General features: G+C 32.3%; 2 protein-coding genes and 1 long non-coding RNA gene across 3 annotated transcripts in view; 1 reads left to right on the forward strand and 2 right to left on the reverse strand.

Moving 5' to 3' along the window:
- LOC130828261 (uncharacterized) overlaps window positions 1-1,228 on the forward strand; it is a 1,583-nt gene extending 355 nt beyond the window's left edge. Inside the window, exons 2-3 of the long non-coding RNA XR_009047351.1 lie at window positions 610-679; window positions 1,096-1,228. This is a non-coding gene — a long non-coding RNA (uncharacterized LOC130828261). The remainder of the gene's footprint in view (window positions 1-609; window positions 680-1,095) is intronic.
- Window positions 1,229-1,701: 473 nt separating this feature from the next.
- Window positions 1,702-6,072, reverse strand: LOC130828262 (AT-hook motif nuclear-localized protein 19-like). The gene is made up of 2 exons (XM_057694128.1): window positions 4,722-6,072; window positions 1,702-2,181 (listed from the first exon to the last, which is right to left on the reverse strand). The coding sequence occupies exon 1, from the start codon at window positions 5,616-5,618 to the stop codon at window positions 4,746-4,748; it is 873 nt and encodes a 290-aa protein (XP_057550111.1). The 5' UTR covers window positions 5,619-6,072; the 3' UTR covers window positions 1,702-2,181; window positions 4,722-4,745.
- Window positions 6,073-8,115: 2,043 nt separating this feature from the next.
- Window positions 8,116-13,010, reverse strand: LOC130828263 (protein EIN4-like). The gene is made up of 2 exons (XM_057694129.1): window positions 10,630-13,010; window positions 8,116-8,929 (listed from the first exon to the last, which is right to left on the reverse strand). Exons 1-2 carry the CDS (start codon window positions 12,346-12,348, stop codon window positions 8,417-8,419), a joined length of 2,232 nt encoding a protein of 743 aa, XP_057550112.1. The 5' UTR covers window positions 12,349-13,010; the 3' UTR covers window positions 8,116-8,416.
- Between the last annotated feature and the right edge of the window lie 1,332 nt (window positions 13,011-14,342).

Here is a 14,342-nt window from a genome sequence, read left to right on the forward strand (position 1 = left end):
GTGGCAAGTAATGATAATGGGGAATAATCGAATAAATTGATGCTCTTGGATGAAACACTGAATACTTGTGAACTTGAGGATTGTAGAGAGAATACTTATTTTTGTGTCTATAATATGTAAAATTGGACAACTTAGGATATAATGGGAAGATGATGATTGTTGGAATGAATTCGTAGAATTTTGATGATTTCTACGTAGTGGTGAGGATTGGGATTTGAATGTTGTTATTACTAAATATGGTCAAAGTGGTGATATGAACCTAATTGTGAAATTGTAATTGTAGTAAAAGCTAATTCTCACAACTAAATTTGAGTAGTTTAGTGATCTTGGATGTGTAGTAGTCTTTTGAATATTTTAATGGACTAAAATTGTTATATTTGTTAGTTAGATGTATAAAGAAGATAACGAGTATTGAGAATCCTCTAGGAGAATATTAACAACCTTAGATTCTTTTAATTGCTTAGAAATGACCTCATGGCATGAGTTGTTGGAGTATTAAGAATAAAGTCTTAGTTAAGGTGTGGTGGCTAGAGTAGATGCAATGAGTTAAATAAACCTAGATTGTAGTATCGAACGCTTCGTTGTGATGTTATGTTTGTTATGCTCCAGGGGACGACGTCATCGAGGAACCTTTCTAGCGATCGCGGAGAAACGGACTTAGCTCCTTGAAGCATCTTTGGTGAGTAGTAGCAGTCCCTTAAAAAGGGGTCTGGCCAGACTACAGTTTTTGAAAATGTTTTATTAAAGTTTGTGAAATTTATATTGTTGAGATAAATTTGTTTATGAATGATTAAGCTGATATTGATATGGTCAATGGATCGGGCTTACGAGCTGGTCATTGACGGAGTGGTGAGACATTGTCTCCTATTCCCTTGTTTTGAGGTGAATTGTCATTCGAATATTGACTAGCCTCAACCGAGAGTGACATAGCCTTAGAGCTATGGATATTCCTCTCAACTAGATTCCCTGTGCGCACATAGATCTAGAAAACTGATGTTGCTTTTAAACCTTTCTTTTGAATTACTGTGTTTTATTGTTTTGGATTGTTACTTCTCATTCAGTTTAATCTAATCCTCTGTTGTTTTCAAATTTTAGTTTGATTACAGATCGAAACCGGCCGGGAACGATGGGTTAGCGATGTTGATTAGAGTGCCAAGGATATCATTTTGAGCTGAGCACGTGGGAATTTATAGTTTTGTATAAGGATTTTGATAGATTTATATTAGTCTTGGTTGTGTTGGTTATATTGGACTCAAAGTGAATTGTATGATTACCTTATGTTTTAGTTAGGTGTTTGGTTTGAAAATTAACTGAGTTAATTACGTCAAAGAGCTGGTGACCCCTTTGCTCAAGTTTTGGAAGTGTGATTTAAGTTTCTTGGGAAATGAACCCCGTGATGACCTTGTTTACTCAGTCAACGGTAAGTCGAGTTGTTACAAAACTATACAGAAAAAATAAGTAGATGTGAACTTAAAAGGGGAGATGAAGCATAAAAAAATACTGAAATGTGAAGCACGCACAACACTAGGACAAGATTTGAGGTTGAGAAATGAGTGTCTATGGTGCAAGCAAAGAGCTAAACTAAAATGCAAGTGCATATTGAATAACAAAGTAAACAAGACAATAATAATATAAGATTTAAGATGGTTCACCAAATGAAGGCTACATCAACAATATCTAGATTAGGATTATATTTATAATGTGTTTAGAGGATAAACAACAGAACTTGAAGAAATTACAATTGAGAGATTGATGGAGGAGAGAGATTTAATGTTAAGGAATAATAATTAAAAAAGGAGAGCTAATAAATGAGACTTTTGGCACATTAATAAATGCGATTGTGTGGTATTTATAAGAAAGCATAGGGCAAAAACATAGAAGTATCAATACAAAACAACAAATGAGACAGAGCCAGCTGGCACCCGGCTCTTGTTCGAGCACTTGTAGCATGGGAACTTCTGATTAATCGTATTTCTTGATCAACTAGTCACTTGGTCCTCAATGCTCCCTTTAGCCATCCAACACTTATTCTAGTCTATTGCTTGCCTTGATTGTTGATGCCCAAGGCTACTCCAACCATTGATTGCACAAAACTTTGTATACTATGATTATTCTCTTAATTTTTTATTACAATAACATTTGTGTTCTTCATTTGATTTATATTTTTCCCATAAATATTTACTGTCAATACAAGCATGATCTAAGTTATCAATTAAAACTAGAGTGTTTAAGTTTGCATTGGAATACTGATTAACCATACAATATAATAAAAGAACAAAATAGTTTTAAATGACAATTTTATATAGCTTTGTTAAATATAGCATTTTTACAAGTTAAATATGATTGTGTAACATTAAAAAAACTTTTATTACATTAGTTATGATTTTAAGTATCAAAGGTAAGTTTTTAAAAAGAATTTTATTACATTGAATATGTATAGCTAATAAAAATCTTTTTGAAAACTTTAGATAGTGATCTATGATTTGGTGACAACTTTTTTACAACTTATACCAATTGTTACATTTCATCCGAACAATTTTAATGACGATAATATGCAATTGTATCTTTCTTTGAATAAATTTATATTTATACGTAGTTCTATATATACTAACAACTTTATTTCATGTATTACACAAATTTCTATACTAATATGTATGTATGTGTATTTGTTGTTAGTTGCTCTATGTTTTCATTTACGTTTTGGTTTTCAATCATTGAATTTGGACATCATACAATATGAAAAAAGAATTGGAAATCCATATGTCAACTTTATAGAGCTTAGCTAAATGAAGAATTTATTTGTAGAATAAAATGTGATTATGTGATATTCCACGAGATTTTGTTACATTAATTTTGATATTAAGTATGAAAGATAAGTTTTTACAAAGATTTTATTACATTAAATATATTTAAAAAGTTAAAATCTGAAAACTTTACATAGGTTTTGGCAACTATTTTACACTTAATAATTTGGTTCTAAAATATGAAATATTTTATATAACAATGCATATTTTTTATGATATATATAAATTATCAATTTAAAGAATTTTAAAATTATACACGTTATTAAGTTAGAAAATGAAAAATGACATATTATTAGAGCTTTATCATGTGTTTTGATTTTATTAAAAATGAATAGAATATTGGATTATATGGGCAATATTTTTGCAAACATGTACCAACTTTAGCACAAAAGTTTTTAATAAATCATCAATTTCACAAAAAAATAGCTGAATTAATTGGGAAAAATATATATAATCAATCAATTATTTACTCAATCAAGCATTTATTATATTACTAAGAACAATTTATATCAATTAATTGCATTTTATTAAAAATATTATAATTTGATGACAACAATATGCAATTACATCTTTCTTTAAAATTTATATTTATATGTAATTTCATACTAATAAATTTCATATATATATATATAATAAAGAATATTTTTATATTCAAATAAAAATACATTTCTCAATAGTAAAGAAAACAAATATTTATTAATCTGTACAATTTTAGAATTTTTGATGGATAAAAATAAACGTAATATCGACACGTGTCATTAAAAATAATACAGGTTTAGATTTTTCCAACTTCCAATGCGAGCAACTCTAAAAGAGAATTCAAACTAATATATCCCCTATATTTTGTGACTAATATATCCTTCCTATGTTTTGTTTAAATTTGTTGCACTTTGTATAATGTAGCAAATATAAAGAGATATATGGTAATAACAAAGAGAGCCAACAAATAAAGCTTGCATAATTTATTATTATCTTAATGAATAATGATAGGATTAATCAAAGCCAAAGTGAGTTAGGTGATCTTTTACATAAAATTAGTTATTAAATCAATTAAATTATATATATTTTGAGAAATTAGTGGAGATCAAAGATTGTGAATGATGAAGATTTAATATTCAATATATTATCTTCAAACTACAATTTTTTAAGACAACTAATCTTGAAGTGTGAAAGATCACAATCATATAAAGAGGCAAGAAAACATAGAGTATTAAAAAGGATAATAATATACAACTCAAGAAGGAAGCAAGGCATAAAATTAAGTGTAAAATAATTAATTAATAATTAAAATTATTATGAGTAAAGCATCAAAGTTAACAGCTTTCAATGAAATTTCAAATTACCACAACAAATGAATGGAAAAACAACAAGACAAGCATTTAAGTATTTGAGCACTTCCATGCCAATTTTGCTCCTATCAATGAATGATTCCTACCACTACTTAATCAATTCTTTATTTTAAAAATTAACAAATTCTTTAATTAATAAATAATTAATATAATTATTAATTTCTCACCTCTTTCTAGTCAAATTTGTTATTCAAACATGAATATATAAAAATAATCAATGCAAGTTTTCAATTAAAAAAAGGAGGCATGCATTTCTATATTTTTTTTTTAGAATTATTATTAATACATGTAAAGTTGAACCCTAGTCTAAGAGAAAACAATAACATTTAATTTAATTACAACAAAACACTATCTTCATTATAGCTATCATAAGAGCAAAATAAACATTTAGACACATTTTCTTAGCTTTGATTTGCTTTGCTTTCCTTCATTATTTTCTCTTTCTCTCACTACAAATTTAATTAACACCCAAAACATACAAATAACTACTATTTTTATTTTTTTAAAAATTTAGTTCATGATCATTAATTTCATAAAAAAGATGACTAATAATTTAATTTTATTTTACCTCAATAAAACCCATTATTTCTTGTTAAAAAGGAGGGCGACCACCATGATTCCATCCATAAGCTTCATGAGTATTATTATTTCCTCCTCCATTATTAGGTAACATATTTGATGCTAAGTTGTACATTCCTAGGGCAGAAGATGGATCTGGTACTGTTCCTCCAATATTATGATGTTGTTGTCCTGAAGGGGACCCGGACCCGGTACCCATCTGGCCCGGACCCGCTTGTTCTTCCTCTTGTTCTTCCAATGGAAGTCGCTCATATGTAGCGTTGGAGAATGTTGAAGCGATTACCATAACCGGGCCAGAGGCGATGAGTGGCCCCACCACGCATCCACCGACTACTTGACCTTGGCCTCCGGCCAAGTAGACGGTGAGACCCGTGGAACCGGGTGGGGCGGGGCCTGGGAGGAAAGCTCCGGTAAGAGATAAGATCTCGAACTGTCCATGTAGGGCAACGACTGTAGCCCCTCCGGGCCCTGATGAGGGTTGTCGGATAGTGACGTTAGCGACGGTGCCTGTTGCGGATAAGACACAGACACCTCGTTGACGTCTTCTAGCGAAGCTGGCGATGCTATCAGCAACGTCAGCTCCGCTAGCTATCTCCATGACATGGGAACGAAGCGCGTTTGGGCTGTCCCGGGTCACAAAAATGGGAGGTTTGGGCTTATTTTTTGACCCAGCTGGGCGCCCTCTAGGGCGTCTAGAGGGCGCCTCAACTGCACCTTCTTTAGGCTCATCGCTATTTTCTCGATCTTCATCATGAACTTGATGATGTTGGTGATGATCGTGATCAGCTCCCATGGAGATTCCTAGATCTGGCTTCACTTTCATCCCGGATGAAGTTGACTCTATCCCATGTAACCCTACTTGACCCGTCCACCATGGATTCGCCATCTTTCTTCCTTTCCTTACCAAAATCAATCAAAAAGTCAACCACTATAGAATTACCCACAAAAAAAACCAGAATTCAATCACCTTATTTATGAATAAGTTGATTTCATATATAAAATTTACTTTTTTTTTCTACTCTCTTTTGAAGTACTATTTTGATATATATTTTTTAAATCTCTATCTACTAGGAAGACGACTATATCATAGTATATGAGTTAGAAACTCTTCCTGTTTATGAGGTTTGGTGTTTTGTCTATGTTTTTTTTTTTTTTTTTTTCCTTTTTCTCACCCTCTCTAAATAATTATATAGTGATAAAAACCCAAGTATAAAAATGGATAATTGTGCTAATTAGTAGAAACCCTAGCACTAGCAATAAGGTTGGATATACTTTATGTCAAGGTTATGGGAAACCTTGAGGTGAAGGCATTCTTTGTTTTTACTATAACTTTTGCTACAAAGACTGTCCTACAGCTGTTTATTAAAAGGACAAAAAATTAGGGTTTTTTGTGATAATAGATGTGAGTAAGTTTAGTGAAAAACAACAGAGTTGTTGAAAAATTAGAGAAAAGTTGACTAACATATAAAAATTTGATAGCCTACTTAGGATGAAGTTAATTCTTCTTTTATGCGAGTTTTGTTGTGTACAAGCCTAATAACAAATTTATTAATTATATTTCATCCTATTTTACCCATTAGTCTCATTTGTATTTGCTTCTTAATTTATAAGTTAAAACATAGTTATATGGGATCTTATTGATTCGTTTCAATACAAGAATTATTGATATCAACTTTTTATAATATTTAATTAAGAATAAATTAGAAATATTAAAGATTAAAAAATTGTCTCAACAAGTGTGAAAAACTAAAATGGGACTATTAAGTTAAATTAAAAGTAGTATTAAAATTTAATGTAATATTTTATTTGTCTATTAGTAGTGAATAATGTAATCAAGTTTTTTTTGGTTTTATTAGGAGTGGACCAAAATTCTGAGATAGGGTTATGTGCGCGTGAGTTGGTGGAAAGCACGTCGTTTTCATGCCCCTTGACATCTTAACCGATGGGTGCTGAACTGCTGATTGAGCTAATTTGGTTAATTTGTAATACCTAAGGATTTATTAGATGGAAAGAGCAAAATTTTTATATTTTTATATAAAGGTTACGTTTAAGATGTTGTAGAAGCACATAATATAAATATTAAAGACGACTTTGATTGATGGTACTAATAGTGTTATTACTCGATTACTCTCGTAACAGATTAGACATTTTTTATTATGTAATATTAGGATTAAGGCATTTAGTTACTATATTTATATATGATAAATTTGCTAATTATAATGATATGGTGCAAATAAAATGTTGTCAAATTATAGGAAAAATAATGAGTATATTAACTGTAAATTTAATCGCATCCTTCTCTATGGGTATTGTCGTCTTTCTTTCCTCCTCGAACCCTAACTATAGTTTTTTATGAGTGGGATACACTGGGTATGATGGTGATAATATTAATTGTAAATTTGTTGGTTGATCATGCATGGATATATGACTGGTTACCTAAAAAGTTAATGAATACATTTGACACATTATATTTAGGATATATATATATATATATATATATATATATATATATATATATATATATATATATATATATATATATATATATATATATATATATATATATATATATATATATATATATGTATGTATGTATCTCAAATACATGGAACAATTGTATTGTTCTAAAAAGAAAGGAGTGTCTTACATAATGTGTTATTTATGCCAAGAGCTTATAAGACATTTTTTAGTGGATATTTGATTAATGTTTAGTGTTGACATTCAAAAGATTTACTACATTATATATGGACTGAAAATTCTCTAAAGAATGTAATTTGCTCTCAATTTAACTCCTAAATTTATGGAGATATTCATGATGTGTGTTGAGTGTTTGATTGGCCCACTTGACCATGTTGATCATTAGCATTACTAATATATTGGATTTTTATATATAAAGTTAAGAAGCAAAAAATCAAGCTAAGTAAAGAAAAGCACAAAATAAGTAATTGGCTATGTTTACAATGCTGACATATGCTTATATATTTAGCAAATTAAAGAGATCAATTCAAGAGTGCACAAAAACTGGTAGTTACATGCAAAGGCGACAACAGCAAAGAGCTTCTCGTTCCAATACATTAGTTAGTGCTCATTCAAGCACATTAGTGCTCATTTGAGCACATTAGTGCTCATTCGTGCAAAAGCAAATATGATTTTTGGTTTAAAATTTTAGGGTTGCTCGTTCAAGCCTAGTCCATACCCGTTTAAGCATAGTCTCGTTTGAGCAGTTGCTTGGACGAGGCTTCTTATTCATGTGATGCTTCTCATTCCAATGCCTAATGCTCCACACTACTACAAGCATCAAATTCTTCTTGCCTTCCTTGCTTGATATTCCAAATCATAAAATCCAAAACCATATCCAAAAATTGGTAAGTCAGATTTTGGTGAAAATAGTCACCACTAGCTTTCAACATAGTTCTATAGTTACTATTATTATTAGGTTGATACACAGTAAAATAGTGTGAAATAAGTCTCAAGACTTTTACTATAATGATATGTCAGTCATTTTACACTCGAGTTTCCATTGAAGTCTGGAACATGAGCTGCAGTTAGCAAACAAGATACCCGACTTTCTAATTCTATAATAACTTTCATTCTTAATCCCGAAATAGTAATAGTTATATTATATGATATCGACCTGCTAATGTACTAACTCTAATCCTTCAACAACACACATTTGAAATTTGATCACCTAAGCACCCTACTAAGTTCGTCGATCATTCCCTGTAACACAACCGGTTTACGTATCAGACCATTCATCCCAATCTGCAAGCATCTCTCCCATATATTTTCCTCTGCACTTGCGGTCAGAGCTATTATTAATGGGCCACTTCGGCTATACAACTTCCTAATTCTCCTTGCAACTTCAAAGCCATCAATTTTGGGCATTTGAAGGTCAAGTAGCACAACCCTAAATGTGTTTGGTGACGGGGCCAAGGTCATTAGGCACTCATAGCCGGAAGAACTGGCTGACACTTCACAGCCTAGCTTCTCAAGCAGTCTCTTCGTGACAGTCCGATTCACATTATCGTCATCAGCAATCAAGACTTTTAAGCCTCTGAACGAGTCTGGATAAGTATGCTCTGATGCATTCGAATTTCCCTCGGAACTATATCTTGGTTGTTGAAATCGAAGAAGAAGAGTCATGCTTTGTGGTAAGCCATATGAGTTCGATGATATCCAAATATCACCTTGCATCATCTGTAATCAGAATGTAAGTAGTTAGATGTGAGTAAACGAATATGTTGAGCATAAATGCTGGGAAGAGAACAAGTTGCAAGTTGATGCTGAAGCCATCTTGGAGCATGGCCGTCTTAAAGAGGCATCAAGCCACCACCGAAATTTCGACACAGGCAACGCAGGCTGGCCACAGACCACGTATGAGCAAGAAGACACGCTGAGTGGTTTTTTCGACAAGTATTCTACATGTCAAAAGTGCAGCTTTCAATACTGATTTGTGTACTAACCGAGTTACTTGGCCTTGGGTACTTCTGTGAGATGCTAAGTGTGTCCAAGTCTGACTCGACTCTTACATAAAAAATTTCGATGATTTAGATCAAAACCAAGTGTCGAAGTGTCCATACCCATGTCAGCTCAAGGATTAGAAATGGGTACTTAATGTGAACTGAACCGTGCAGAACCCATCCTACAGGCCATTATCCTGGGCCAGGCTGAATTCCACCTCTCACAAAAAGGCTTCCCAAACCATATAGCTATAAACATCCAAGTTCTTGACTAGTCCATACTTTATGATAAGTCAAGCAGCTGGTCACAGTCTATCATGATCTCATCCTAGCCTAATGCTGTGTTCGGATGCATGGAAATGGAAGGGAAGAAAGGAGAGAAAAATGGGGATGGGAATTCCATCATTTGGACAGCACAAGGGCAGAAGAGGAGGGGGGTGAAAGGAAGGGAATTGAAGGCAAGAACTCATTCACATTTTCAGCAAAACAAATCCTTCTAATGGAAACATTTGGAAAGGAAACACAACACTGTCCCCTCCCTCCCCTCCTTTCCTTTCCTTCCTAAAATGCTATCCAAACATGAGCATGTTGGACACACACAGGTGAACTAGTTTACAAAACCAAGTAGTGAATGATCATTACATGTGCCAAAATGTACATCATTCATAGCAATAATACACTGAACCTGCAAGTGCTATATAGAACACTCCTACCCTCCTCCCCCCTTTCCAATAGAACACATAATATACTATCCCCTTATCTTAGCTATAGTAAGGCAGCTCCAACTCTGCTAAGCAGCTGATGACAGGTTCCAATACCCACAAAAAGATGGTTTTAAGTTTCAGGCAAGAAATACTGGTTAAGCTGCAATGGAGAAAACAGCAAGGCTCCCAATATTTCTCACATATGAGCACTGACGGGACTTGATGCTAAGCTTATCTTAGATTATACAATATTAAGGCTCAATTAGAGTTCAAAAAATGTATTTTTGGCTTCATCTTTGTGTGATAAAATCATATAATCAACTTTAGTGGTATACATTGAATTTAAGAGTGTTCTAGAAACTTAAATATAATCTACTCCCTCTGATCCTTTGAATTTGTTATAGAATGTGACATCTCCCCTCACAATATGTCACTTTTAGTAGCAAACTTAAACAGACAGAGGAGAATCACAGAGAAACCAATGATTGGTGGTGGTGGCAATCTAATGATCTAATGCTTAAACCAGAATTGAACGACTATCCTAAGCTTCGGCGCAGTTAGTCACAAAATTGAAACATACTTGTCCACAAAAGTTTAAAGCAAATTTTTAGAAACTTGATATCATAACGAAGTCATGCATGACGGTGTTAACTTATAACAATTTTAGCATGCTATTTAAGCTGCAATGTTTAGATTCAAATGTTGTTGCTAGAAAGGAAACTTTGAAACAGACCTGAGCTAGCCTTTTGCACATGCTGAAGCTCAGTATTTCCTTGTTTCCATCATTGTGGGTTCTCCTGATAGCATCTGCTGCCAAATCCCCACTTACGTCAAACTCGAACTTTATTTTGATGTATTCGTTAGCAGTAACTGATTTCCACATCCCCCATTTATCATTCTTTCCTTCACTGCCCTTTTCTTCAGAAACCCGAAAGATGATCAAACCTCCAATATCGGAAAGATGCAGTAGGTTGCCTACCATGTGTAGCAAGACCTGAAAAGTTCTTCTCTCATCACCAATTACCTGAGCAGGCAAAGTACTTAGAACATCAATAGAAAAACTGAAGCCTTGATAGACAGATAGACATTTGGCCAAGCAAGAAGCTTCCTTAATCATGGAATGCAGATTGAACGGCCTAATCTCCAACGGGAACCTTCCATTGTCTTTTGCAGATACCTCTGTTACGTCGTTTATCAAAGTTGAGATAACATTACCAGTCCTAACCATGGTGTCAACTACAATCCTCTGCTCACAATTCATATTACCTTCAAACATCGAAAGAAGGCCCAGGATTGAATGCATCGGTCTCCTCATTCCCTGACTCATTACCTTCTGAAAAGAATCTCTAGCTTGGTTTGCCATAATTGCATCCTTCTTAGCCTGCTGCAGAATGCAATTCCGCTCCTTTAGCTGATCTCTCATCAGCTGAGACTCTTCAAGAACGTTAGCATGAGAAAGAGCAACAGCAACTTGATCAGCAACCACTTCAACTATCTCTAAATCATGATTGTTCCAACCCCTTCCATTTGAGCTTGGAAAAACCAAAACTAATATGGCATAAGATGTCTGGATAAATTCAGGTGTTCCACCTTTAAAATTAGATACATTAAGCATTGGCATCCGTATTGCCGCTACAGAACCGAGGGACTCTTCCAAACCAGCACTGCTTGCCATTCCCAGCCTTGAATCCGGCCTTAGAATCATCACTCCTTTACTATTACAGATCTCTCTAACATCGCTATCATCTATCGGGATAATTCTAGGAAAGATATTTGAGGGGCTAGGTTTCAGCTCATGGGTCAAATTCATAGCAGTCTTGTTACTATTTGGCATCCAAACAGCACAATTCTGCAAGTCCAATATACTTGAAAGTTCAACCAAAGTAGTCTCTAATATAGTGAGTTTATCAAGTGATTTCCTTATTTCTCGAGTAAGCATTCGAACATGCCAACTAGCTTCCTTCTTTCTCTTCATCATCCCAACTTCTTGGTCTAATTCCATAACATTTTGAGTCAAAAAAACTTCTCTAACTTTCAATTTAAGTAAAAGAGGGATCAAAGTAAGAAGGGTAATCGCAGTGGCGCAAGAAACCAAAGCTGTTAGGAATTTGAATATTGTAAGTGACATCATAAGCTGGAATGAGTGAGGACCAAAATAAGTCCATCCATTGAGCAAATGGGTCATTCCACAAAGTACAATGAAAGCAATGAATTCAACCAGGACCCATTTAAAAGGTATATTTGCACAACTAATAAAGTAAATCAACTCAATGGGTATAGAGAAATAAGCAATAGCAATTAAAAAATCACTCACTTTTTGACATTCCATAATTAAGTTGATGCTCCAAAACCCTTCATCATCACAATTACAATTTGAGTATCCATAACCCAATGTGGATAAAGATAGTATGAGAGTACAAACCAACAATCTAATGGCTACCACTCTCAACATTGCATCAATAACACATTAATTCTCAATCTACAAAGTAGAATTATATCCTTCTTTGAACCCTAAACAGAATCCAATTTCTGACAATGGAGCATAGAGTTGTCGAGAAAAACCTTTAACTACAAGCAATGAATTTACCCATTTGCAGGAAATCAATTAATGAAAAACCCATGTTGGTGCAACTCCAAATCCAAATATTACCCACAATATCCCAGCCATTATTAACTCAAAACGATAATCTATACTTCATTTATCATAACATCCAATATCTTAATAATTTGAAATAAAATTCAAGCGAAAACTAACCTGAATTGATTCTTGTGAGCAAGAGTAGAAAAAACTCACGAATTATGTAGTTTGGGTTTTCGAATTCAGCAATAAAGCTCAAAGTTTAGCATATGTAAAAGGAATAAGAAGATTACAGTAACCGTTAGACCCAGTAGCTTTTTCTTGAAGCTAAAATGGGACAAAATTGAAGATTGTGAGAGTAGTTTTTAAGAAATCCAAGTACCCAGAAAGATTTATAAATAATGGAGAAAATTAGTTTGATGGATCCAATATTGGTTGGATTAATATGGCAGTATTCCCTTTGTACAAACAAACAATGTGGAAAGAAGTACTAGTAAGAAAAAGTTGTAGCTTGCTTAGAACTTTGAACTTTGAACAAAAAGAGGTTTACATGAATTGAATCTAGACCATCCGGTTCATCCCTTCCAATTTGGAGGAGTAATTCGTTTTCACCGTGAGATTTTATCACTATTAAATTAATTTAATTAATATGATTATTGTTTATAGTCTTAGAATTTGGTGATCATGTATGACTTTAGAGTCATCACTTATAATTTTTAAGCGGTGAAATAGGAAAAATAAACTAATTACATAGATTCGTCTAATGATGAAATAATCTCATACAAAATTTGTTGCTATCAAATTAGATATGTTCACTTGTTTTCTAATATTTTTTATTTAAGAGGTTTTATACATCTTTGTCCCTCTAAATTTATTAATTTCAATAACAAACTCAAATTAATATATATAAACGGTTCATCTTTTATCCATTCATTTAGAAGTATGTTTAATTTTATATTTTCATTAAATCAATTATTATCTAGATTAATATACAACAAAAAATTATAAATTTATCTTGTTCTACCATGTACAATGGATTGTAGTAATTGAGCTTTAAAAAAACAAATTTATAGGAGCTTTTCTTACTCCATATTTTAAATGGCACCATTATCCAAGCTTGAAACTGTTATTGATTTCTATATTTTTTATATAGTTACCATATTTCAAATTTTAATTTCTCATTAATATATAATACTAGCTTGAATCTCATGCCAAACACGGATAATTTTAAAAAATTTAAAAAATTTCTCAAACATAAACAAAATTAGTTTAAATTATCATGATATTAATTTGTTATTTGTTAACTATAATAAATATAGAGAAAATAATATTTGACGTGTAAAAAAAATTAAACATATTAATTTACATTTTCTTATGCACGTAATATCGTGTATTATAGTAAATACAATTTAATATTTTAAATATATACTTCTATGTGTATTTTTGTGTCTATAATATAATATAAATATCTTAATTTTTTAAACTCATGAGTGCTTTTGTGTATTTTTGATGACTTAAGGGAAGATATTTCATAAATGATATTTTCAATAGATGTAGATGTAGTAATGTAGGAAAATTTTGTTAATGGAGTAAATGAAATTTAAAGATATTAATTATTTAATATGACATTATATATAGCGTGACAACATTCAACATTTCTTTTTTATATGAAAAGCATCTTTTTTTTATATGGAAAAGCATCTTTTTTTTATTTGAAACACGTATCATACAATATAATAAAAGAGTTGAAAAATGACAAACGACAAACTCTCAAAAATTTTCCAAATGAATGTATATAATAGGTTAGAATTGTTTGCTTGGCCCTTTATTATCCTAATTTATCGTGATATTTTTCCTTACCTTATTAG

The sequence above is a fragment of the Amaranthus tricolor genome, chromosome 12 (assembly GCF_026212465.1).
Source record: "Amaranthus tricolor cultivar Red isolate AtriRed21 chromosome 12, ASM2621246v1, whole genome shotgun sequence".
Classification (NCBI taxonomy): Eukaryota; Viridiplantae; Streptophyta; class Magnoliopsida; order Caryophyllales; family Amaranthaceae; genus Amaranthus; species Amaranthus tricolor.

What these genes read in the sequence shown, in the direction of transcription:
- LOC130828262 (XM_057694128.1), bottom strand. Translation starts at nt 5,618, where the DNA reads ATGGCGAATCCATGGTGGACGGGTCAAGTAGGGTTACATGGGATAGAG.
- LOC130828263 (XM_057694129.1), bottom strand. Translation starts at nt 12,348, where the DNA reads ATGTTGAGAGTGGTAGCCATTAGATTGTTGGTTTGTACTCTCATACTA. An exon ending in TGTGCAAAAGGCTAGCTCAG is followed by an intron (nt 8,930 to 10,629) that starts GTCTGTTTCAAA and finishes TTCTGATTACAG; the next exon opens with ATGATGCAAGGTGATATTTG.